The sequence below is a fragment of the Macrosteles quadrilineatus genome, unplaced genomic scaffold, assembly GCF_028750875.1.
Source record: "Macrosteles quadrilineatus isolate MER2022 unplaced genomic scaffold, UCM_ALF_1.0 Scaffold_7__1_contigs__length_78375512, whole genome shotgun sequence".
NCBI classification, from domain to species: Eukaryota; Metazoa; Arthropoda; class Insecta; order Hemiptera; family Cicadellidae; genus Macrosteles; species Macrosteles quadrilineatus.
Window position 1 is genome coordinate 74,435,007 of NW_026542600.1, and position 25,535 is coordinate 74,460,541.

At 32.7% G+C, this 25,535-nt stretch overlaps 1 protein-coding gene across 4 annotated transcripts in view; it reads right to left on the reverse strand.

Annotated features, from left to right (window-relative positions):
* Positions 1 to 591: 591 nt before the first annotated feature.
* Positions 592 to 25,535, reverse strand: part of LOC128997932 (single-stranded DNA-binding protein 3-like) — a 45,848-nt gene continuing 20,904 nt past the window's right edge. For 2 of the 4 annotated variants that reach the window (XM_054423774.1, XM_054423773.1), the window contains 7 exons: positions 25,155 to 25,390; positions 24,285 to 24,323; positions 23,128 to 23,188; positions 18,530 to 18,595; positions 11,365 to 11,435; positions 8,681 to 8,881; positions 592 to 5,559 (listed from right to left, as the gene is read on the reverse strand). In XM_054423774.1, the coding sequence (XP_054279749.1) occupies positions 5,455 to 5,559; positions 8,681 to 8,881; positions 11,365 to 11,435; positions 18,530 to 18,595; positions 23,128 to 23,188; positions 24,285 to 24,323; positions 25,155 to 25,390 (779 nt within the window). In that variant the 3' untranslated portion in view covers positions 592 to 5,454. The remainder of the gene's footprint in view (positions 5,560 to 8,680; positions 8,882 to 11,364; positions 11,436 to 18,529; positions 18,596 to 23,127; positions 23,189 to 24,284; positions 24,324 to 25,154; positions 25,391 to 25,535) is intronic. The other 2 variants (XM_054423776.1, XM_054423775.1) reach the window with 1 other exon arrangement.

Below are 25,535 nucleotides of genomic sequence, written 5' to 3' on the forward strand. Positions count from 1 at the left end.
TCCACATTATCATAATACTACTTTATGAAAAAGACTGGGGTTGGTGTAGTATTATTTAGAAAATTTTATTAAGCTATAAAAATTGGTATCGGTATCAAAAATCGATACATTTTGGTATCAACGCCCAATAATTGTTGAAAAACTAGTCTTGAAAAATCTGGAATTAGTCTTGAAAAGTCTGGAATTAGTCTTGAATTTTATAATGGAAATAAACTAGACACCCTGTACTAAACAAAAGTCATTACAAGTTTAATGATGTATTTAAATCCATATTCCACTAGTAAAATTATGCTTATTCTGTAATTAAACTACTACGATCAGGTATTGTAACGCAAGGGGGTAGGGGGTTGCTCAAGCGTTAAGATGCGTTACATGGGGGAGGGGGGGGGTTTAAAATTACGAAAAAGTGTGCTACGTTAAGTAATATGTTTATGGCCCCAAAGGTAATTAATAAAATAATATTGAATAAGGGGAATGAAATAGTTTAGAAGAACATGTAATATCAAAACATTTATTCTAGAACCTTCACTTGATTGATATCTTACTTAAAATACTATGGGGAGTTGCAAAAGGATTTTAGAAACACAACACTTGATTTTTCAGCATATTTAAGAACCTTATAAGATTTACATTTATGAATTAAAGTCACACAAATAACTTTAAATACATATCCAATATCCATTCATAAGTTTAAAAAGTCCTAAGGTAAGAAACCTTTTTCTTGTTAAAAGTGTTTAATACATATTTTTACACAATCATGTTCTTACCAAAGAATAAAGGTGAAAAATTGTTTTCATCGATCTATGGTTTGGTCATAAATGTTCAGTGTTCATGAGCACTTAGCAAAAGTAAATTATTAATGACTACACTCATGTCACGTAAATAAAACAACATACCAATTAAATTATTGTGTAGAATCCCAAAAACTTATGCAAATTTTAAAATGATTGAAGAAAACTGACAGCAACTGATTTTCTAAAATGATAGAATTGTGTAAACGCTTGCTGTCAAGTAATTATAAGGACTTTAAGTTACAGGGTGACTGCACCAGTGAAATGACCGCTTCGTATAAAAAACATCATGTTAAGCTTTTTGTGTTACTTAGTCAATCACAAACGGTCTTAGTCAAAGTACTTTGGAGCCTGGTTGTAATCTACTCTGTAGCTGGTGAAAAATAAAGTGTCAATCATCCTTTTACAACACAAATAAAATTAAGTGTTCCAACCAGTTCATCTTCAAGCTTCCCACAATATCGTCTCGTACAAACAAGGTTGGTTGTATTTGTCATGGTTCTTTGATTTTGTATGGAAACTGCAATGTATTATATTTGATTCACAGTAAACATGTTAACGTATAATTCTCTACTAATTTCAAGAGCAAAATCCTAACCAACAATTATTTGAACAGTCGGTCATTTACTGGATCACAACTTTGGGTATAACCAGTTTTGGCCTTGTACTAGATTTGGACCAATTTTCTTTCAAACGTTTAGAAATAATGTTTTTGGTGGATTAATTGGTTGATAGAAAACATCTTGAATTGGTTATTTTTATTACATACAGAGTGTCAGTCTTCAATGAAAGAATCTCCAACAGGTTATTATTAGAAAAGGAGAGAGGTTAATACCATTTTTAAATGCTGTACAACATGCAGCCATTCACTGGTCCAATTTATTTATGTGCGATAAACTGTATTTTTCAACACCCAGTTTGACGATAATACACCAAGTTTTATCATTACGAAGTAAAGGAGAATATGGGCAATACATTTAAACATTTCTTTACACTCAAGCTTAACAGTGTGTCTTCCATGTCAAATACAAATGGAAACTCAAGCTTTAACGGTCATCCACTGGTGCACTCACCTACTCGACTTAGAAGACAACAATATACAGTGCCTACCCACTAATGCCGGGTTACTGAGCATCGTCCAGGAATAGCTGTTGCTAAATAGGTAATTCCGATAACAAATGAGTCAAATGGGCTAATAATAGGCAACAGACCATTTAAATGAGTAGCATCGTTCTCAAACGCCTGCAAGAAACTCTGACAAACGCATCCAGCATGTTTACGTAGATCAGTGAATGTGCAGAATTATCAAATGCTGGATTAGCGGGCTTTAATTGTTATTTGTTAAAGCGACAATTTGCACAAAACTGTCGGGTAGCAAAGTTCAACTGATTAGTAATATAAAAGAGTATGTTTTGTTTTGAAAGAGAGCTGACTTTTATGTTAGTGTTAAATAGCTAGTTTTAGACAAAACAGGTTTTTGCATTGAGAGGAGGGCTTACATGGTCCCACTTCATAACATTATAAAGGTCTTCAATTTGTTGTCCTTTGTATTGTTTATTTGTTTAATCAGTTTAATTTCCAAGAAGCCTGTATCATTTGAGAGTTTTGGACCATTTAACAGGAAAAATCAATGTGTGATTGCTTAACAAAAGAACCTACTGGAGCATTTAACATTTTCATATTCATTAATTAGTTTGATCTCATTGTAGATAGGCATATACAGGGGCTAAGATTGTAATAATAATGTGATATTTAATGCAAAAAATGTTTCCATTCGTTTGGGATTCTACTATATTGAAAACCGTTATGTTTTAAACAGACTTAATAAAAATAAAACTTATTTTTAAAACAATCAGAGAATTTTAATTTGAACTAAAAGGATCAAATAATAAGGTGTCATAAGCATATGCCACATTAACAGAACAATTATTGAAACCATTTTAGTGTTTTAAATGATTAAATATAATTGTGTACCAAAATTGAAATGCTAGGCATTCCTGTTTGATTGGGGGAATTCAGAGTTCAATACATGATAATTTTAACACGGTAGGAAATAAAGGACAAACATTTGGTTACAAATAGCTTTCATCCAATGATTGATTATGTATAACTCAAAATAGGCCAGCATATTTATCCTCATTTCCTTCAGAAAACTCAAACAAGCCACATGGTGCTATAAAAGATTTAAAATACACAAGCAAGGATAGACTAAATCCTTTAAAATCATCCCACAGAAGAGAAAGCTTGGAAAATGAAAGACTTTGGTTATAAACATAGATCTTGAATCAATATAAAAACTGTATATAATCAATGTAGTATAATGTTATAACAATTTAAAATATATTATTATATGCAAGGAAATAAAAACATAATCCGATATACATATATAAGTCATATATATAAATTCCAGGAAATCTACAAAGGGTAACCACTATCTAGCTAGATACTTAAAAATAAATAAATAAATAAAACGTATAAGGTAAATCAGGAATATTTCAAACAAAATATAAATCCAATTACACCTTCGAATCCTCTTATGCCAAAGTTTCTGAACCACGATTACTTGGGATTACATGGAAATATCTATACAAATTAGTGCAGTGATTCTGAAACTAAGGATTTAACTTTGATAAAGTATTCAAAGTAACAGTTAACATAAAAAAACTAAATGCTAAAATACAAAAAAGGTTTTATAACAAGTACTAATATGAATGTACAGAAATGAATTTCACTACAGCAAGAAAAAATGAAGCAATGTACTAAACAGTCAAAAGTGAAAAGTGTAAAATAAAATTAAAATAAAGTTAAGATTAAAAAAATAAAATTTGTAAAACAACCAACAAGAAGTGTATGCTTTATTATGGCTGACATAATATTGCAATTTCACTAAAAGAAAAAGAGTATTCTATTTTTTTACCATGTACTAGTGTAATAATATGTCACTAAATAATATATTATGCAACTAAAACTTCTCTTTCACAAGACAATTTATACATATTCTCACAGCAGTGGCTTCTTACTTAATATTACATTTTATTATGTGATGCAAATGTGTACTTTTAATTATGTGAGGAAATGCACATTTATTCCAGTCAATCTTAGTAAATTTTATACAACAACCCCTATTATCACTTATCACCCCTTTGATATGGTTGTTAATCTATAGAAAAAGATCTTCAGAACATAATTAGAATACAAATTATTTGCAATGATTTGGAATTTTAAAATTGAACAACAAACAATAATGGTTTTTGTTACTCTCAAGGCTTTTTTTCAAATTTTACTACATTTTGTTAGCTTTACCTTATTTTGTAACCAGCACATAATAAATAAATTACAATAAAATTCAGAACACTTTTCAGAGGATCTTTTTCTGTTCTAGGGATTCTATGAACATTTTTATCAAACTAACATTTTTAATCTTTGTAGTTTGATTTTTCAACTAAAACAAAATATACATTATTTATATAGACGGATTTAAAAACAAAGCTTTAACTAGAGAAATATACAAAATACAGCAACAAACTAAACTTTGAGTTAATTTTATCATGGTAAATGTTTTTTTCTTAATTAAGGGTTAGTTTCTTAGAGAAGAAAATCTACAATCGAGATCAGACTAAAACTTAAAATGAGAGGAGATTTCTTCACATCCCAGCAATAAAATTATATTTAACTGATCCATATTTACTTACATCTAACTACAGTATACTCGGCTCACTTAGCTGATAAATAAAATAATCCTGGGCCAACAATCAAAGTTACACGTCAACAATAAGAAGGCAGACTACCAGAGACAAAATAAATATGTTTATCTATTATAATAAAAATTTAACTAAACACAACCTATAACTCTTTTTGAAGTACATTCAATAAAATACTTCTTGTTGATAATAAATTTACTAGTGACGATAAAACTTGTGCATCGTAAAATATGTAACCAAATAACAAAACTTGTGCCTTCTTAATGTTAAGTGTATGAAATCTTTTCACTTAGTAATTCTTAACCGAAGGAACTTAAATGTTACTTAATATGTTAAATATTATGTCCAGATTGAAATAATAATTAATCATTGGTAAAATAGTTTTGAGTAGGGCTCCTTGATGCTAGTCCATTGGTTTCTCATTGATGTAAATTTAAATTTGCCTGCAATTTAGTCGGTAAAAAGTACAAAACATTACAGCAACATTTGATAAAAGATACAACATTAAATAATTACGGTCAGATTTATCGAGGTTTTACATATACAACCTCATTAATTTTTATCACAATAATCATAAAAATATATAAATTTAAGTTTTAAGCAAATAAAAATTACTTCCGAGATCCCAAAATAATACTTTAAGGTAGGGAAAGTACAACATAATTATGAATACGTTTACTATCAGTTATAAATAAAGACAATTTCTATGAAAGACAATAGAGCAATACTGATTCAATGTTGAATTATGCCAACAATGATAGAGATATCTTTTATATGAATATCACTTTGTACGCATCTAGGAACCCTTCTCAGAAGAAGTAGCTCATCTCCCGCTACACTGGGAAGATCTATACAATACAGTTAGAGGGGAATGTGAGGAGACGTGGGGATGGACGAGGAGGTAAGGGAAGGGATGTAGAGCAGGGGATTGGGGGAAGCAAGCCGTCCAGAGCCGGTGGGTGTTATTGCATGAAATAATCCGGATGGTCGGAGTCTTTTTCAAACCTCTTGGCTTCTTCTTGCATACTTTCCTTAATTTTGAGAATGGCGGCTGATTCGGTTTGGTCCTGTAAGAAAAACAAAGTGTGTTTGTTTTCTCACTAAAATGAATCCACTCATATCACTCTTGTGAGAAGAGTGTACATCATGAAAGTTTAAAATAGCGGTACGAGAATGATTTTTGAAAGGGTTGTTTAAAAAAAGCAAGAAGAAAGAGCATTATGTCATGCAATACACCCTTCTAACATGAGTGAGATGGTAAAACTCATACTAATTAATTGCTTATCCTAGCACAAATAAAACCAGAAATCCACCCTATAAGTTATTTCATGTTGAAATAATAAACAATTATATTTGAGTGTACAAGTTTCATAGAAATGGACTTTTAAAGCAGCAAGTCACAACCTCGGTAACATTTCTGAGCAACTCTGAGTGAGCTTGTCATGTTAAACACATGGAAAATTACTTACATGCTATAAATTCCTATTACTTAACCCTAATTTGTCTGGATTAATAAATATTTAAAATTCAAGATTTGGATAAAGATATAAAAATCGTCTGTATAAATCATTTACGATAGTCAGTTAACGTCAGTCTGTAAGATTTATTTCTCATGACAATATAACATGACAGTTGAAGGTCAAAACATACAACATTATGGACGATTTAACAAAAATTGATTCGGTCAAGCCAGAAAAAATGTGATAGTATTCAGTTTTTATAACATACCTACGCTATTCTGAATAAAGGTATATACAATTATGCACAATTTGTGATATTTAAATGCAAATTAAAAAAATATATATATTGTTTGGTATTAGAGGTGTGAGAGCCTGACATTTTTCATCGAGATAAGCTTCTGGAAAAAGCATTAGACCTATCGCACACGAGAGACTTTTTGTCGGCCGACTGTCTGGCTGGAGTTGGGTGGACAATCGATAAGTCGTCAAGACTGTTTGGTCATTGACTGCACCCACCACGTCTTTCAAGTGTCAAAAGGATGGATAGGACAGAAACCGCTATCATATGTGTGTTACTGATCAGATTTTGTGCAAGAAAACATAAAAGAAAATACTGGATGCATCCAATTTATAGTCTGAGAACCTTGAAAGGCCAGTTGTACCTCTTTTTCTCGGATTTGAGGAAATATCCAGACAAATTTTCCATGTACTCACGAATGAGTGTTGATAGTTTTGACGAATTGTTAATACTAATGGGTCCAGTAATAACCCACCATAATAATGTCGCAGCCATAACGCACTTGACTGCCTGCGTAGCCCACACACACAAAACTCTGTCAGACTGACAGACTTTTTAGTCGTCAGTGTGCGTGTTTAAACTTGTCTCTATGCCTTTATCAATATGACAAGACAGTTGAGTCGGGGAGCAGTCGGCGGGCAAATCGGTCAGCCCCAAAATGCCCTGTCTGGCTGCGGTCGGCCCGTGTGCGCGCTCAGATTTACCACTATGGGGTCAACTTTGGCAAAATAGTGGGCCGACAAAAAGTCTCTCGTGTGCGGTAGAGGCAAGTTTTTTAATGTAATTAACTTGACTCATCCCACTTTTTCAGGAAATATTGATCTCATCATGTACAACATAATTGTTTCCCGGGATTACGGCAAACTCCTAAACATCTCTCATGGATGAGTAGATAAATAAAATAGAAGTATTAAATCGTATTCTGCAGTCGTAGGGATATCATCATTGTCCCGCGCAATCAAGACTAAAAGCGTGAATTTGTTGACTGCGTAATTTTCCCAGACATGATCTAAAACCTAGATAGTACTAGCTCAAACTCAATTTTCTGACTTGGTGAGTTCAGCTTTTGGGCTAGTCTCAGCTTGGACCTCGAATACCTTTATTTGGTACATAACCTTTGAACTTTTAAAAAGCTGCATTCAATACAATACAATATATTAGAAAACTTTGATCTGTGTGCATGTCTAAACCTGTCATACTGTTAAAAGTATTTTTAAAGTCAATTAAGCTCATTTTACTTTCCTTCAAAGTTTTCTCGGCACATAAATTTGATCAATAAGAGTAAATTTTTAATATATTGTTGAAAATAAGTTGGCAACAATAAATTGGCTAGCTACTGCATTTACAAACATCATCAAGTATATTTGTAACGACAATTTGAGGCACAATTTGAGTAGATAAGTTTTTATAATCATATTGTAGTTGTAAAAAAATTACAATATTAAAATGGGCAGGATACAAGTTCATGTGAAAACCGACATACAAACTTAAATTTTTAAATCATTATCAAAATTTTGTTATAAATACAAAAATGTAAATAGAAACAATTATTTAATATTAAAACCAAATAGATCAGAATTTACTAAAATTAGTTTTAAGTGACCATAATTCAGATGATTGTGTCAACAATAATAGAAATTTGGCAAGACACCTGACATTTAATTAATAACCATGATGATATTTACAAATCAATAAGCAGTAACAGTTTTTTGTTTTAACAGTAACGTTCGGTAAATGAAGACAATTCAGAAAAACCATAAACTGACAGAGTGAAGAAAACGTTATTGCTTAAGATATGTAATGCGGATTACAACATTATCAATCAAACTACCTCTGAATGGCATAATGTGAAAATGAAGCTCCAGGATCAAAATCTTACAATCTTGGTGATAGATGGACCATCACAATGTACAGAACATACATATAAACAACAAACATGCATAATGAAATATTATACTTATAGTGTATTGAGCCAAAGATCTATGAAAATTATTAGCAACATCGTGGTTATGATTTATTTTTACCTAAGATGTTTATCCATATAGAATAAAATTAGTTTGCATGTTAAAATCCTAACATTTTAGGATAGCAGTTATCACTTAAATTTTGGATGCAAAATTTTCCCTACAATTGCTTTGACAGCTACTGCATTAATTGTTGAAAGGTTATACAACAGATAGAATTAACAATTAAAGCCTTTTTTTACAACTAATATCATGTTTAATGGAGGTAATTTGTAGCTCTTTGAGTGATTGCCAGGATTTGATGTACTTTAAAGTAGAAATGATACTTTGGAAAATGCAATTGTTTTATAAGGTTTATTTTCTTCACAGACAGTAATCATTTTTCCAAATCTTTCACAGAGTATCACTATAGTTACCAGTCCTCTTTAGGGAGTTTGGGTGAAAAATATCCGGACGTCATACTTACATTCTCACCGGGGCCGAACCCCCCGAGATTGTAGTCTCCCATACCGCTGCCACTGTCCTCACGGGGAGTGCCGGGGCCACCATTGGCTGGCGAGTTCTTCATTCCGTCGATCCCATCACCGTTCATGGGATGGGGGCCCATCGTGGTAGGTCCCATCGGCCCCAAAGATCCGCTCTCTGGTCCTCCACTCATAGGAAAATCCTGGACAGTAAATATTACAAGGTTAAAATTTTGTCAACTTAACGTGACAACCTAGTTGCTATGTCAACCTGGTTTTGCTAGCGACAACTTGTATAGGCACTACCAAACATTGTGTTAGTTTAAGATTTGTTACCACCAGTAAAAGGATGGATTAAATTATTTCTATTGTTCTGTACATCGGCAGATATCAATATTTAAAAAATTCTATACTAGCTACGCGTAAGTAAATTTTACTCCAAAATAGAAGTTTAATTAGTGTTTTATTTCCGTAAAAACACACATGATAATAAACCATCTTGTATGTATAATAAGTTACTTTTTTCTGTTATTATTCAAATGTTATGAACTGCTAGATTCTTTATACATAGTCTCTGGAATTTGTGGCAGTAGTCAGTGGTCAATTTGTCTCACACGGGCAAATAGGCTCATTGTGGTTTTTGACCATTAGCAATAATTGAAAAGACGATTTTTACTCTAAATAATAATAATGATCATGTATTTCCAATTTCCAATTTACAAATCAGGGCGTATACTGTTTTTTTCAAAGTGAAATTCCAGGTTTTCCCTGGTTTTTCAAAGTTTTCCAGGTTCCTGTGTGAATGTTTACTATACCATGTAAACTATAACCAATTTATGACTTGCAGCTTCAAAATACATCATATTTGTATATTTCTAATTGTTCCAAAGTTCAGTGAACTAGTGTTGAAAAAATAATAATCCTTCCTTACTATAGCAATCATTTTCATTATCATTATCACTTACGGCCATGAAAACATCGTCTATCTCAATAGCAGGAAAATCCTGAATATTATCTTCATTGTTCATGAAAACATTATCGGCAGAAAAATCCTGGACGTATCCCTTGGTTTGCAGACATTATCGTCGTCTCTCACGGTCACATTATTATCGTTATCCGCGATAGCGGCAAAATCCAAGGCACCTCAGGTGGTATGTAGACATCATTGTCGTCTCCAGCAGTCACGGAAACGTCATCATAGTCTTCAGCTATCGCGGCTAAATTCTGGTCACCTTCCGCGATTTGTAGACTTAACATTGTCTCCCATGGTCTCGGAAACGTCATCACAGTTTTCAACAATCGGGGCGAATTGCAGACACGTTTTATGATTGCAATCTTCTACCGGGGATAAAACAAAAATCCCAGACTCGCTCCAAAAATCCCAGCATTTTCCCGTTTTTTTTTCAGGTCCCTTAAAATTCATGGTTTTTTCCCCGGTTCTCCCGGTTGGTATACACCCTGACAAATGTAATGTAGAATATATTTCTTTTGGAAACAGTTATTTTTAGTAGTAAATTCCTTAAACAGGGTGTCCACAGAAAATTTGTCATTAATTTCCATGACTTTCCATGACCATTTGCCATTGATTTCCATAACTCACGAACTTTACTCGAAAATTATAATATACCATACACACACGAATAATACTGCCTAGACAAGTTATTTCACAGAAAATACTGAAATATGCATTAACAGATAACAATGGAGTACAATAAATAAAACAATGAAATAATATAAACCCAATACTCATAAAGTAATACAACTGTAATAAATTGAATTGTCGTACATTTGTGAAAAATCCTGAAAAATGCTACAATAGTCGGGGTTACAGACGACTAGACCATTGAAAAGTCCCCTCAAATCCATCCATCATTGGAGATTTCCATTACTTTCCATGACTTTCAATGACCACAATTTTTTTTCCATGACCATCCGTGTCTTTCCAGAATGTGGACACCCTGTTAAACTAGTAGGCCTAGTCTTGTTGGAAGAAGGAATCACCTGGTATCACACTCAAACATACTGTTTAAATTTCACAATGGAATGGAATCAACATTTTTGGTTTCAAAAACGGTTTCAAGGCTAAATGTCTAGAGTGATGCGGATTGGGGCTGCCTTACATTCCAGAAATTGTGAACTTTGGAACCTCCTAGCTTACGCATACTTGCCCAGATATTTGTGGAACAATATGAAAAGAGGGACTCATATTCTAATTTTCAAATAAATTGAGTTTAATCTACTTGGGTACAGGAATAAAAAGGTATTCTTGAAAATCATTTTATGGTAGGCACAGTTTTCAAAATACGTAATTTTTAAATTTTCATAGATAACATATAGCTAATTATGGGCAAAATGTAGTTTAGCTTCTTTTTAATACACTTATTCAATAGGTAGAAAGTTAATAGAACCGCTCATTACTTGAATAATAGGACATGTAGATTGAGGGATGGAAAGACCTCTTAGATGTATTACAGTTCTAAAGCGTAATTCTGGCTAACAATCAAAGGATTAGTTCTTTAAATTTAAGAGTGAGAAGTAATAAAATTGACTTTCAAACTCATTTTGTACAATGGGATTAAACCTATTATACTGTTAATCTAACGTCTTCTAAAGAGGACTTTCTTCTCAGACTATTTTATTTGAGATTTTGAAGTTTAATAAAATAACTTTATTGTCAATAACATACCCCAGGCATATTGCCTCCAGGAACAGGCTTCATCATAGTATACATGTTGTCTCCCCCTGAGTTTGACGAATCTGCAAGTAAATTATACAAGTGAACCCTTCGGTCTCATGTTAAGCTAAACAACCAAAAGTAAAAAATAAAATAAAAAACAGCATAAACTGATAATAAAACTCTAAATTTAATGAATATTAGGCTCAGGTTTGTATGATCACATTATTTTGACTGGGAATACCTGATTACTACAGTAAATCAGTAAATTACAGTGTCCGCCGAAGATTATTACGATTTTGCTGTGACAACAGAAAATGTTCTCGATTCCGACATTACATATGATATGACCATTACAAACAAGCTTCATATGTTTGTACAAAATAATCAATGAAAATAGTTTTTTTTACAATAAAAAGATTGAAAACAATCCATACAAGGGATATTTTCTGAATGTTTTATAATAAAAACTGAATAATAAATTTTGAATTTGTTGATTTTTGTAAATATTCATTTTCATGCAATTTATTAAAAGACGATAAGGTGAAGGTGATAAGGGACACCTTCACTAAAAATAACATTTAAATTTAGTAGTAATGACTTCAATAACATTTTTACTGCAAAATATAGTTTTAACTATTTCTAAAAATGTAAAAAACCTTAAATTTTGTTAATTAGTAACTGCTGTTTGTAGTTTTTTTACAGTGTTGAAACAAAACTTAAGGTTGGTTACATATGAAAAGTGGTGCATCAATTATAAATGCATCTCAACCATAAACTGCAACAAGCAGCAAGCAGTAAGCATTCCTTTGTTTAGTTGATACTTTTCTTATGTTATGACACTTAGGTACCAAAGGTCTGATGCATTAGTTTTAAAATGGAACGATGAAACTATAATTTTTTACTAAAACCTGGAGTTGAGGTTAAGTAAAATCATGATAATTCCTTAATATACACTTTAATACACAAGCCAAAATCTACAAGTAGTTCTTTCGATTTGTGGTAGATGTGTTCTATAAAAGTGCCGTTTAAAGTGTAACTGCATAATGTGAGGACAATTTACCAACTAGCTAATTAACAAAGTACAAGGGTTGTCTGTAAGTTTAACATAAAACTTCCGTCAGAGCCGAGCGAGCCAGTACAAATCTGAGACCAACGTCATGTTCCTTACTTCATCATTGTCCAATGGTCTAATGGGATTATTAGTCTCATCATAGTATTCCAAAATGTTGTAAAAGAAAATTTACACTCCCGCCAAGTATGAATCATGGTCTATGATCACGTTTCTGTAGGAAGGGAGTCCATCCGTGTTGATTACTGCTGCCTGTTGACATATGTGTGAGCAGAACAGTTTTTTTTTTTTTTTAAGAGGTTGGCGGCCTCTTTTAACCTTGCATTTGCCTGTCCACATAGACTAACTGCCCGTGCGTGAAACGTATCCAGCAAAGCAAGGTGTGAGCCGGTACAGTACAAAGGTGAACTGTACTGATAAAATGTTTACGGCAGTGACCAGGATCCGAACCCACGACATTACTGCCTTGGGCCCAAAGTCTGTGACACTACCGAATGAGCCACCGACTCACCTCTAGTCATAGTCATAGTCATAGTCAAGAATCTTTATTCATAGTATACATAGTTGTACATGAATAGTGTCAAATAAGTTAAAACTAATGCTTAAAACTATGATATCGCCATTTTCAATTCGTCTAACGAGTACAAGGACAGGTCCATTAAATATGCCTTGAGACGTTTTTTAAAAATGTTGGGTTTTTGTTCTGTTTTAATTTTCAAAGGAATAAATTTTAAAAATTCATGTCCTGCATTGACAGTCTTTTTTTTGAAGAGCTCTAATTTGTGTTTTCCAATTACAAAATTATTTTTGTTACGTGTATTGTAGTTATGATTATTTTCTTTAATTGGTGGAATAAAATTTTTGTTTTTGACAAACATAATACATTCAAGAACATACAAACCATAAACAGTGAGGATCCTTAGACGTTTAAAGTGTTCTTTAGCAGAATCATCTTTGTTCATTTTTAACATAGCTCTGATTGATTGCTTCTGTATTGTCAAAATTTGGTCTAGATTTGAATTTGAGGTGGCTCCATATACACATATGCCATAAGATATATGGGATTGAATATGGGAAAAATAAATCATTTTTAAAACATCAACACTGCATAGTTTTGACATTTTTCTAATCGCACAATGACCAGAATTTATTTTATTGATAACAAGTTTACAATGTTTGTCCCAAGACAAGTTCCTGTCCAATGTCAGGCCAAGGAACCTTACGGCTTCTGTTATTTCAATTGGTTGGTTATTTACTTCAATATTAGGATTGGAATTGTTTTTGTTTTGTTTTGTTTTGAATGTGACACATTTGGTTTTACTTTCATTTAATTTTAAATTGTGATTATTAAAAAAATCCTCAATACAAGCTATTTCTATTGTGGATAGCAACTCAACATCTTCTGCAGTTTTCCCAGATACTTTAAGATTAGAGTCATCTGCATAAAGATACAAACCTGTACATGGGGCAAAATTTAGACAATTTTTAAAATTTGTTAAGTAACAAATGAAAAGTAAAGGTCCCAGGACCGATCCTTGAGGTACACCAGATCTTATTGTGCCCATATTTGAACTGTATTTTGATTTATAATTGTCTTTAGTGATGTGAGTTATTTCAACAAACTGTTGTCTATTTGATAAGTATGATTTAAACCAATTAAGAGAGTTATACCTGATTCCAATTTTTTCTAATTTAAAAAGTAATAGTTCATGATTAACGCTATCAAACGCCTTCGATAAATCCATGAACACTCCCAACACGTGCTCACCCTTGTCAATTGACTCAATGACTGATTCGACAAAGCTAACAATCGCTGTAATAGTGGACTTATCTTTCCTAAATCCGTGTTGGATGTCTTCTAGGATTGAATTTTCTTCTAAGAACACAGTTAATTGATTAGAAACAATTTTCTCGTAAATTTTAGATATTGGTGATAGCAAAGATATTGGTCGGTAATTACCAACCACTCTACTCTAAGTGTTTCATAGTAGAGAATGTGAATTCTTAAATGGATTCATGCCCAACGAAATATGTTCAACACATTAGAGTGTGTTCATCAGTTTCCAACAAGACAGTGATTGAAAGGAAACTTTGCTTGCTGATCGGCATTGCTGGCCGCACACCTTGGAAGTCTTTTACAGACGTTTCCTTACAGTTATTAGTTTGACAATCCTTGTTGTTCAGTCAGACCGTGATCCAAAAGCACATTTCTCCTAACTTTAGTCATATTGCATCAAATGAGACAACGAGGGAAAGCACCAAAAATTATCTCACCATCATACTTGTAGGTTAAAAGTAAAAATGAAAATGTTGTTTCTCTGCGAAAACTGATTTTTGAAGGTTCGTATGGTAACTTAACGTTTTACCAGCTCGTCGCAGTCGCTCGTCTATCGTGTATGTAGGGAAGGCAGTTAAAGATGAAGGTCCCTCCACGTCTCCTAACAACAGAATAGCTAGGGACCGGTTGACCACCCGCTCTGAAGAAGCGTGAATCCAACTCTACTCTAACAAGTTATATAAGTAAACGTAATTTGTAGGTTTTTAGGTTAAAGTTTAGAATTGCAAGTAGTCCAAACACGGCAGTTTTCTCAATCGGTTGGATTTTTCTTTTTTAGTATACAAGAATTCATAATAGCCAAAGTAATATTATATAAAAAAATATGATTTCCATACCATAGATTTTCATTGTGGCTACAGAACTTCTAGAAAAAATCGATATTTTCGAGTCCGGTCAGATCAACTGCTGGCCAGAGGGATCGGAAATTGACGATTTCATCAGGAATGTGGGTGAGGTTTTACGTAATCTTTTAAGAAGTTAACGATTTCATCATGATCGCAGAAGATGGCCAAGATTTCGTCATAACCATAGAAGATGCTCTTGATTTTGTTGTGACTGTGGGAGATGTTCACGATTTTGGTGTTAACGTGGAAGACGTTATAATTAATACAGTGTTCTCGATTTCCCCATAAATGCAGGAGATATTCTCGATTTTACTTTAACCCTGAACGATGTTCATGATTTTGCTGTGATCACTGAAGGTGTTTTCAAAGTATTTTTTTTCACGGTACTTTTCAAAGAATCTTCTGGGGGATAACCCCGGACCCACCTTGTGATGGGTGTCTACTGTATCCCCAGACCCCCGGTTCAGCCCTCGCTCACAAAGTGGTACTAATCCGCAACTCCAGACACCATGGAAATCATTGAGCAAATAGTTAAGACCAACTCAACCCCTTGCAAAAATTTTCTTTTCTACATTGAAACACTTGGCTCCACTCATGTCCATCATAATTCGATGGACTCAAAATAGTGGTTGACATAAATCTAATTAGAGAATGTGATTCATCCTCAGCGGGAGTTTCTTTTTTCTTTTATAACCTTTTTAAATACCAAGACAAAATTAATCCCATAGGGGTGGGTATCGGCTGCAATTGAAATGAATTAAGTAAGGAAACAATTTAACAAAACAAAAAGAAATAATGGTAATGGTAATGGTTTTATAATGGTTGTAGGTTTGATGTCGTCGTCGGTTGTCTTGCTTTATTGGCCTATTTTTTACATATGTAGGTTATCAGGTTATTAATGTTGGTCTCAAATTTAAACTAAGTAGCTTGGCCTCAGCGGGAGGTAGATAGCGACCTTAATTTACGGACAATCCTTGTACTTCTAACTGTAATAAGGATTTGGACTTTTCCATGTTTTCATTGGCACCTGTAATAGCAGCTGTTGTTGCTAAGGAATCTACCACCGCAGTCAATATTTAACCACAACATACATTTATTATTTGTCAAGCAATTCCAATAGGAAAATATATTACTAGGACTGTTTCAGTTAGAACTTTTAAATAGCTGGAAAGGACAGATGCACCACTCTGCACGTATAATGACAACAAAGAAATGCTTATCACTGCTACAAGTGTTAGCAACCTGAAAATAAATATTCTTTACTTTTAGGTCAACTTTTACACACCAACCATCTTGGCTAAAAAATGTATAAAACTAAATAACTAATCAACAGGTGATACTACAAATTGTCGCTGCACTTCTGGATCTTCTAAACACCACATGCAAATCTAAACATTGTCACTTTAAGATCACAACTATAAACAACAACAAAGCTATTACCAAATACCAAACCAACAGAACCACTCAACCTGAGAAAAACTAACAATACGAGTCCAAATTAATAATGATATTCCACATTAAATGACATTGTTATTTCTCAAACAAACCCAAATCCACCACAGACTGAAACAATCGACGAGCCCATGCTAATGATAAAAAAGCTGAGAAAGCTAAGCTAACTTATTCTAGAGTTACCTAGTTTACAGTTATTCAAATATATCATCTTCTACCTTTGTAGCATTGTATGTTACCTTTAATAAAATACTGCATGCACTTTTTAATGTTTCCTCTATAAATAAAAGCATTAAGGATGTAAAAGGGAAAGGTTTGTGGGAAATTGTATTAAAATGTTAATGGAAACTGGTTATATAATTGGTAATGGAGATAAATAAAATTATATGAATAAACTTCTAAATTATCTCAATTATATTTATTTAGCTGTGGTAGCACAATGAATAGGAATACGAATAATTTAGGTTTTCAATTTAATTGGAGCTGTCACAAATTCACAATTACAAAGAATTTATTGGAGAGTTATATGTGCTAAAGATTTGGACAATAGGTCGTTTGAGACACTGAAATACAGTCCATTTAATGGAAGGCAGTCATTATCATTCATAATTATAAAAAAACTTGAGAAATTTAAGAAAATCATACTACTTACTTTATTTTTGTAATACTAAACTTTTGATAGGATTAGGCCTAAGTCTCTACTTATTGAATGTATCATTTATTTCCTGAAGTAGTAATAAGGTTGATTGAAGAGCAGGTATTATACTTAAATAAGTTCTATCTTAGTAAAAACTTATTTACATAACTGAATAATTACTTTAAAAAAAAAACTGTAAAAATTACCACCAACTAGTAGTTTTTATCTAATTTTTCTTAACGGTCTCTTTATTAATTAATGACTCTAAAACATCCCAAATGTCAAATTTAAAATAGTTGTTAGTATTTCGAGTTGATCGTTTAAGTAACAAAAATTATGACACACAAAATTACATGCTGATGCAAGCACACAAGTTTTTAACACTTATACTTCATTTTATGTTGAGGTCAATCAAAAAAAGGGACTTAAAAGGGGTTTCAATTTGCTTTTGCCAATGTAACCTATTGTTTAACTGTATAACTATAGAAGAGAAAAGTTTTTTATAAGTATAAAAATATTAAATTTTGAACAATCTGAAAAATTAAGGAACAATTTCACAAATTGCTTATTTGAACTGAGTTAAAAACTTAAAAAGTAATATAAATTAATTTTAATGTATGTTATGACTACCCGAGTTTACAATTAAATCCTATTTAATCATATATTAATAAAATAATAATTCCCCTGCTGTAATCATTTAAGAAATAAAAATATTACTTTTTAAATATTGTTTAAAAAAAAATATTTTATTTGTCGTTTATTAAAATATTTAGTATTTTTACCAACAATCAAGTTGTGTATTCATAAAAAATGTATCACATCAACTTTTATGTATCAATTTCAAACTGACCTCTTGGGTGATACATCATTCATTAAATGCTGTGAGACTTGTTATTATCGATATTCTACGTTCATTTGAAACCTTGTGGTGCTAAAAGGATCTTGGCATAAGTAATTTTAAACAAATAAGCCTATGTGCATAATTTTTACCCCTCAAAATTAATTATGTGCAATCTGTAAAATTAGTCTCGGCGATTCAAAACCTTCATCGAAATTAGAATAGTCTAAAATATCACTTTTGAGAAATGTTACGGATCTACTGACAGGAGAAAGAAGACAGATAACCACAAAGAATCATGGTTTTACATTCGTAAAAAACACAAAAATCCATTTAAATTAGAACTACCCAAAACCATCAATACACATTCAATAGAAACAATCAATCTAACTAAATTAATCGAGGACAAGGAAAAACGAAGCTTCAAACCAACTCAAACAATGTTAAGGTATGAGTAGAACCCAAAAAAAAACCAACTAAAATAAAAAAAGTTCACCTTGTCTTGTAACAGGACTGGGTGTGGGCATTCTGTGGCTAGCGGGGGAATAAGGGCCCACAGAACCTAGGACAATAAAACACACATGTTCATTCTGGCGCATGACACCTCTGCACCTAGCCTTGGAGTTACTTCAACTGATAAAATAATTGTATTTACTATTGTCTTCAATCCAAATTTATGTGGAGTACACTATTCATTCTTAGGCCATCTTCAGCTCCTTGTCCTACAGTGGGTTTACTTGCATCTTGGCTGTGTTGGTGTTGTAGCAGCTGTTTTAGATATTCTTAATATATTAATTTTCGCATGATTTAACAAAGGCTTTTAAAGGATAATTGCTTGCACACGTTTGAGCAGGTTCAGGGCTGCGGCGACACTAAGAAAATAATTCAATCTGATGCCAACTCAAACTTAAACACAAGGTAATTGACTGAGGCAGAATCGCCGCAGTCCTGAGTCCGCTTATAAAAGTGCACGTATTTGTCCTTAATATTGTCTTCTGTGTTGTATCCCTATGTTCAAGTGAAGATAAATATGTTATGAATAACTTACGCAACTACTACAACACCAAAGAAGCTAGGATGCAAGAAAACCCAGTTTAGGACCAGAAGCTGGTGATGGCCTAAAGATGAATCGCGTACTCCACAAGAATTTGGATTGAAGACGTAAGTAAATACAATATTTGATCATTCAATCCGTGATAAATCTTGCATAAGGAATACCAGATGCAGCAAATCTTCAGACTGAATTTCCGCTTGCTTTATTAATTTTTTACTAAAATAATTTCATAAAGTCTAAGACTCATGATATAAATAATATTGAGCTAAATTAGTACTCAAATATTTTAGGCATTGAGTTAAATTAGTACTTAGGATAGATGCTACTACACACTCTTATGTTCTGGGTGATTTTTTTAAGAACCACGAAACAAAATGACACACAAAAACCAATTTTAGTATTAAAACACCCCTTGGAAATCACCAGCCCCAAATTCCACTTTTATGTTTACTGTTTTGTGATTTCTACAACATGTAGTTGCAGCTTGGTATCTGACGCTGACTTTACATTTTTAATTTTTAAAACATAAAGGCCTATTTTAAAGGGTTCCTAAACTTAAAATTAATATTTTTTAACTTTTAGTTTTCATTGTTATCACTAATGTTGGTTGGATCTGAATTTGAAGTTTCAATTTACGGATTTGACTAATTGCATATGGGATTAATTTTCTAATCTTGAAATATGGAAAACCATATTTGTTTTACCAGTTGGAAAATTGTGAGATAAATGATCAAGTAACAAAAAAATCTTTGATAATAATAAGTTTTGTGTTAAAGATGAGTTCATACATCGTGTTTGTAGGATTACACAATCCAGATCTAAGGTTTATTTGTTCTTTCCCCTTTGGAATTGATTTTTCATGGTAAATACGATGTGGTTGCTAATAAAAAGGAATGGGCAAAAGAAAAGACACAAGACCTAAATTATCATTAAATATTCATACAACCAGATGTTTCATGTTAAATATTAAAAATAACATAAGTTACATCAAACAAAATTACTTTTCAAAAATAATAATGCAAGTTTTTCATTCCAATCCCGTTAAAATCAAATAAAAAATAAAATCAACCGAATACTCATTTATCTTTGTATTAATCTTTTTTCCCTAATTCACACAAAGTACCTTAACCCATTTCTGGGGCATTGAAGAGGCTTAATTAGCATCTTGGATCAACTTGGTCAGACTAAATAAAAAAAACTTAATTTACCATGTTATAATTTGATGCCATTATGGTACGGGAGGGTCTTTATTTATAATTTGTTACCAAAAGCAACACAGATACCAACCAAAATAAAGGCAAAGTTATTAACAGCCAGATATGCACAGCTTATAGGAAATGGTAGAATGAGGGGGAATAGTAAACTAAATATATATAAACCGGTTTTAAACAAACACACAAACTCACATACACACTTCAAACCTTATTAAAGAGATTCAAAGAGGCAATGGTGAGGCATATGAGTCTAAAATTATATTAAAATTAAAATGCTGTTACCGGTACATTTGAAATAAAAATAGGAGTTTATAAGAATATAATACAATTTTAACACACAAAAGCAGTTAGAAATTTAAATTCTTGAACTTGATTACAACATTTTATAATATACCGGTAGTTGTAAAGTTTCAAAGTTCACTGATGTATGTAACTGCGTGTATTTGTTTTAAATTGCTTCTGACATAACAAAGTATAAACAGGAAATGAAATAGATAGAATACAACTGTTGTAAGTATGGCTTACTGTTCGCCTTTATAGTTTTGTTGTTAACTCAATTGAAAATAGGGCATACAGAGTCCCAGGATTTATTTTCAAAGTTAACATATTGTTGTTTAGGTCAAAATAACTAAAAGAGTTTCAGGAAAGGTATGTCTGAATATTCAGTTTCACATATTTCCTATTTATTCGTCATACCATATAATTTCGCTTGAAGATATACAGGGTGTCCCGGAACTCTCTACCAATATTTTAGGGCATTGATCCTGGGTAAGAAACGTACCTAAATATCATATTTAAATTGTCCGGAAGTCCTTAGTTACTCACACAGCCGCCATTTTGTTTTTTTCCGTTATTAATTTTTTTCTAAAGAATGGTTAAACATACGAAATGGAAACTTTGCACGAACATTTATGACAACGAGACAAAGCTACAAAAAAGTTATGAAGATTTTTCAAATTCATAAAACAAAATGGCGGCCATTTAAAATTTTCTTTCTTAAATACCTCAATAACCATTGATTTTACAAAAATTTTAAATGGCCGCCATTTTGTTTTATGAATTTGAAAAATCGTGATAATTTTTTGGTAGCTTTGTCTAGTTGTCATAAATGTTTGTGCAAAGTTTCCATTTCGTATGTTTAACCATTCTTTAGAAAAAAATTAATAACAAAAAAAAACAAAATGGCGGCTGTGTGAGTAACTAAGGACTTCCGGACAATTTAAATATGATATTTAGTTATGTTTCTTACCCAGGAGCAATGCCCTAAAATATTGGTAGAGAGTTCCGGGACACCCTGTATTTAGTTGGATACTTCTTTTTACTGTAAGATTAGCTTTACACAAAAAACCAGAAATTTGATTTTTTATAGGATCAACAAGAGACAAAAACGAGTTTTTAAAACAACAGTCAATTTTACAACATTGAGAATTTAGGAATTGGAATCATACAACATTTAATTCAAAATAAGGGATAGGCCTAGTTGAGTACAGTATATGATTTTGGTTTTTTTAAGTAATCAAAAAGGTAGCAAGAAAACAGTGAAAATAAGATCAAATGGCAGGTATCCAACTAAAAAACCCTCTTTAACTTTTTAATCAAGCCATATTTAGTTTTAAAACATGTTTTAGAGACATCCTAAATAATTTAGAGCACAACTGAAAAAGAGGATTCACAGTATTGGTAAACTAAAAACTAGACTCAAATTTTTAAAACAAACATTTGCATCAGCGTTCATTTTCCTACTACTGGATATTGAAATTTTAAATTATTAAATAAACTGTTACCTTGCTCAATATCCTTTGGTTTTTCAGATGACGACCGGTTTCTTGACAACGGTCACATCATCAGGACAATCCTCGTAGAACGATTTGTTAGATACACTTAATAACAAATCGTTCTACAAGGATTGACCAGATGATGTGACCGTCGTCACGAAACCGGTCGTCATCTGATAAACCAAAGGATATTGAAAAGGTAACAGTTTACGTAATAACATTTTCATAGTTAACTTCTTGTATGGCATGAAAAGGTGAGACACAAAATTACGTTGAATAAACATAGGCACCCAAAAATACACTCATAAAATAGTTAACTTTTCTAATCAGTAGATTTTTAAACAACTGATGGTTTTTTAATGGTTTTATTTATAATTTGAAGGGATACAGTTAAGTGTAATCTTATTATACACCTTTTATAATGGTGGAACAAAAAGATGAAAACATTTTGATACTCATTTGGGGGGGGGGGGGGGGGGTGATAATACCCACATATTGTTCTAATATCACTATTCTATAACTATTCCCACTCTTTTGGGTATGTCATGACAGGCCTATAAACACTCAAGCATGTGTGTATACTACAGTGCAAACATAGTTAGTGCAATGTCAGTATGTACAATGGGGTAGAAATACATATAGACACACAATTATTCCACCCGTTGAGAGGGCACTAGAACCATAAGATTGGAACTAAAACAGGTTGCACTATTAGGTTATTGACACAAACATATACTTGCCCAAGGGTTACCAGAGATCCTTGTGAAATATCTCATCAACTTGTTCAATTTAGTGTCACAAACAACAATTTAAATCCTAAAGAAATTTAACAAGTTTTCATTATTGTGAGCTGAATTTATTGTTTGATTTTTAATTTAAAAAATACCTAGAGAGTTTGAGCCCCAACCTCACAACATCGCTGCTATGATTCTATCTGGCAAGCCACTGATGATTTAATTACAATCGTAATTTTCACCAATGCAGTTTAAGTGACACTAGATTAAACACAAATTTACAATGGGATTCAAGTTATATTGGAAGCTGGTTTTACCTTGAGGACTAGGCATTATCGGAGTCCCAGGACCAGGGGGGCCTGTTGATCCGGGTGGACCCTGAAACACAAGTTTTCAATTTATAACTATTTTTAGTAATTTGTTTCTTCTTGTAACTCCATTTAATTAACGTTAGTTAACACATTTGCAACAAATTTGTCATCACGGGTGTAGATCGTCACCCCATTTTGTGGTGAGGTAGCCGTAATGCTAACCCAATGGCGTTTAGGTAGTTGGTCAAATCTAAGCTACAAGCATTAGTGCTAAGCGTTGCACTAACGAATGTAGCGCTGAGGTCTCTCTACATGCGCAGGTTTGAGTCCCGTACGTACGCAATCCACATTGGGCTTACTAATGTGTGGCTTAGCCCTGGGAGGGTCCACATTAAATAAACGATGTTTGCCTTTAGTGGAAGTTGACGGCATTAGTGAATTTAAAAGTTATTGCACACATTGCCTGTTTTGCTTCTTTTTGCATTAGTATTGGAGAAAACACAGAGTTTTCTTTTTTGGCTTTCATTTTGGTTAAATATAGAAATATATTGTTGAAATACATGTAATAAAAGACATAGAACAACATAAGCTAACAAAATTGACAGAGGAATAAAAAAATATTTAGTTGTCAATGGATTAACAGTGTTAAATTGCTATGAATATGCATTACAAAACTTAAGTGAGACGATATTATAAATTAAGTTTATATCAAATTAATATAGAATTTAAAAAATATTTTAAAGTAAGAATGTAATACTAAAGGTCGGCCGCTTAGAAAACGACCTCCCCCAGCATTGGTTTAGCATTAGCGCGCAGGTCGTTTTCTAAGCGGCCGAACTATAGTGTAGTTTTCACATATTAAAAAAAAGTTCTAATAAAACTCAGTCACGTTTTTTTGTCATGCTCTGTGGAAATTAAGCAAAAAATGGGAAATGGTGGAAGAAGGCGGTTTACATTGCTGACAAACGTGTGAGGTGTTATGGGTTTTCTCCAGCTCTAAATTAACTGCTGTAATCATCCCAAGAGAACCAGATTAAAATTGAAATGTTACTATCCGCAAACCTTTCATTTTGGTATTTTTTTTTTTTTTTTAACCTTTGCTTCAATTTTAAAATACTTGCTTTCTATTACTATAACTGTCAAGAGACTAAGTAATAACATACCACATAATTTCCAGGGGATGATGAAGAGTAGTTCATGGGCTGAAAAAAATTAATTCTTATTATTCTAAGACTAGAATTAAATATAATAATAGTAATTAATCATTTTTAAGAATAATAATAATATTCTTAGTCTTGAATTTCTGAACATCATTGAACCTGAAGACAACTCTCTCTCCAACTTAAACTTCGTTGGGATCCTAAATTAAGAACCCCTCGAACTGAAAAAAGGGGTAGATAGCCAAAATTTTGTTATAGAAGATTGCTATTTTTCAGCATTTATAGCGATAAGAATAAGAAAAATGTAAATAAAGCATATTTTTATACATGGCCCACGTTAAGGCCCAATTTTCACGTTAATTTTAATACCTTTAATTGCAAGAAAGGCCAAATATATACAAATAAATTTGTACATGCACATCAATTATTAATTTGTTTCTAAACATTTCCTATAGCAGCAATATATGTAATTGTAATATATTGTAATTGTAATATTGTATATGGTAATGGGATATAGTGTTGCTATATCCCTTCATTAGCAACACACCAGCTAGAGTCTGTTTCTCTTTAGCAGTCACATGTTGTGATCACCGACCGTATGAGGATAGTGTGTTTGTAGTTTTACATTGTATAACAGTCAACGACCTTAATCCCGAACCCTCTGCCACCCTTGGTCTTTCGGTCACTTCCTTTCTCTTCCTTTGTCTAAGACACATTTCGGTATTATTTTCTTAGGCCGTTGCGGTTAGTCGGTATTTCCATTAAAAGTGTTGTGGTTAATGGAGGTTCTACTGTGAATTTTTTTTTCTTGTGCAGGAGTGGACTCTTTCCCATTCAAATAAACCTATCCTACTGAGGACTTGTAAAACTTACAGTGGAGGAGTTGGGCTGCCATTGTGGCCGGCCCCCAGGGCCAGTCATGGACATGGGAGGCATCCCAGGACCACCGGGTCCGCCGGGTCCACCAGGGCCACCCGGACCTGGACCCAGACTACTGTTGGGAGGAGGGCCTCTCATCCCAGGGCCATACGACCCAGGACCCATTGGACCCATGCCCGGTCCTCTAGGAGGGTTCATCCTAGGGTTCATTGGGCTCATTCCAGGAGGACCTGTGAGTAAAACAAATACAGGTTAAATAGAAATAAATAGGTGTTGGTAACCGCAAATTTACACTAAGTATTTGAAAGATTCTTGCAGAAATTTTTATCAATAGTAAAGAGAAAATTCTTCAAAAATTGTAATTGAATTTATCAC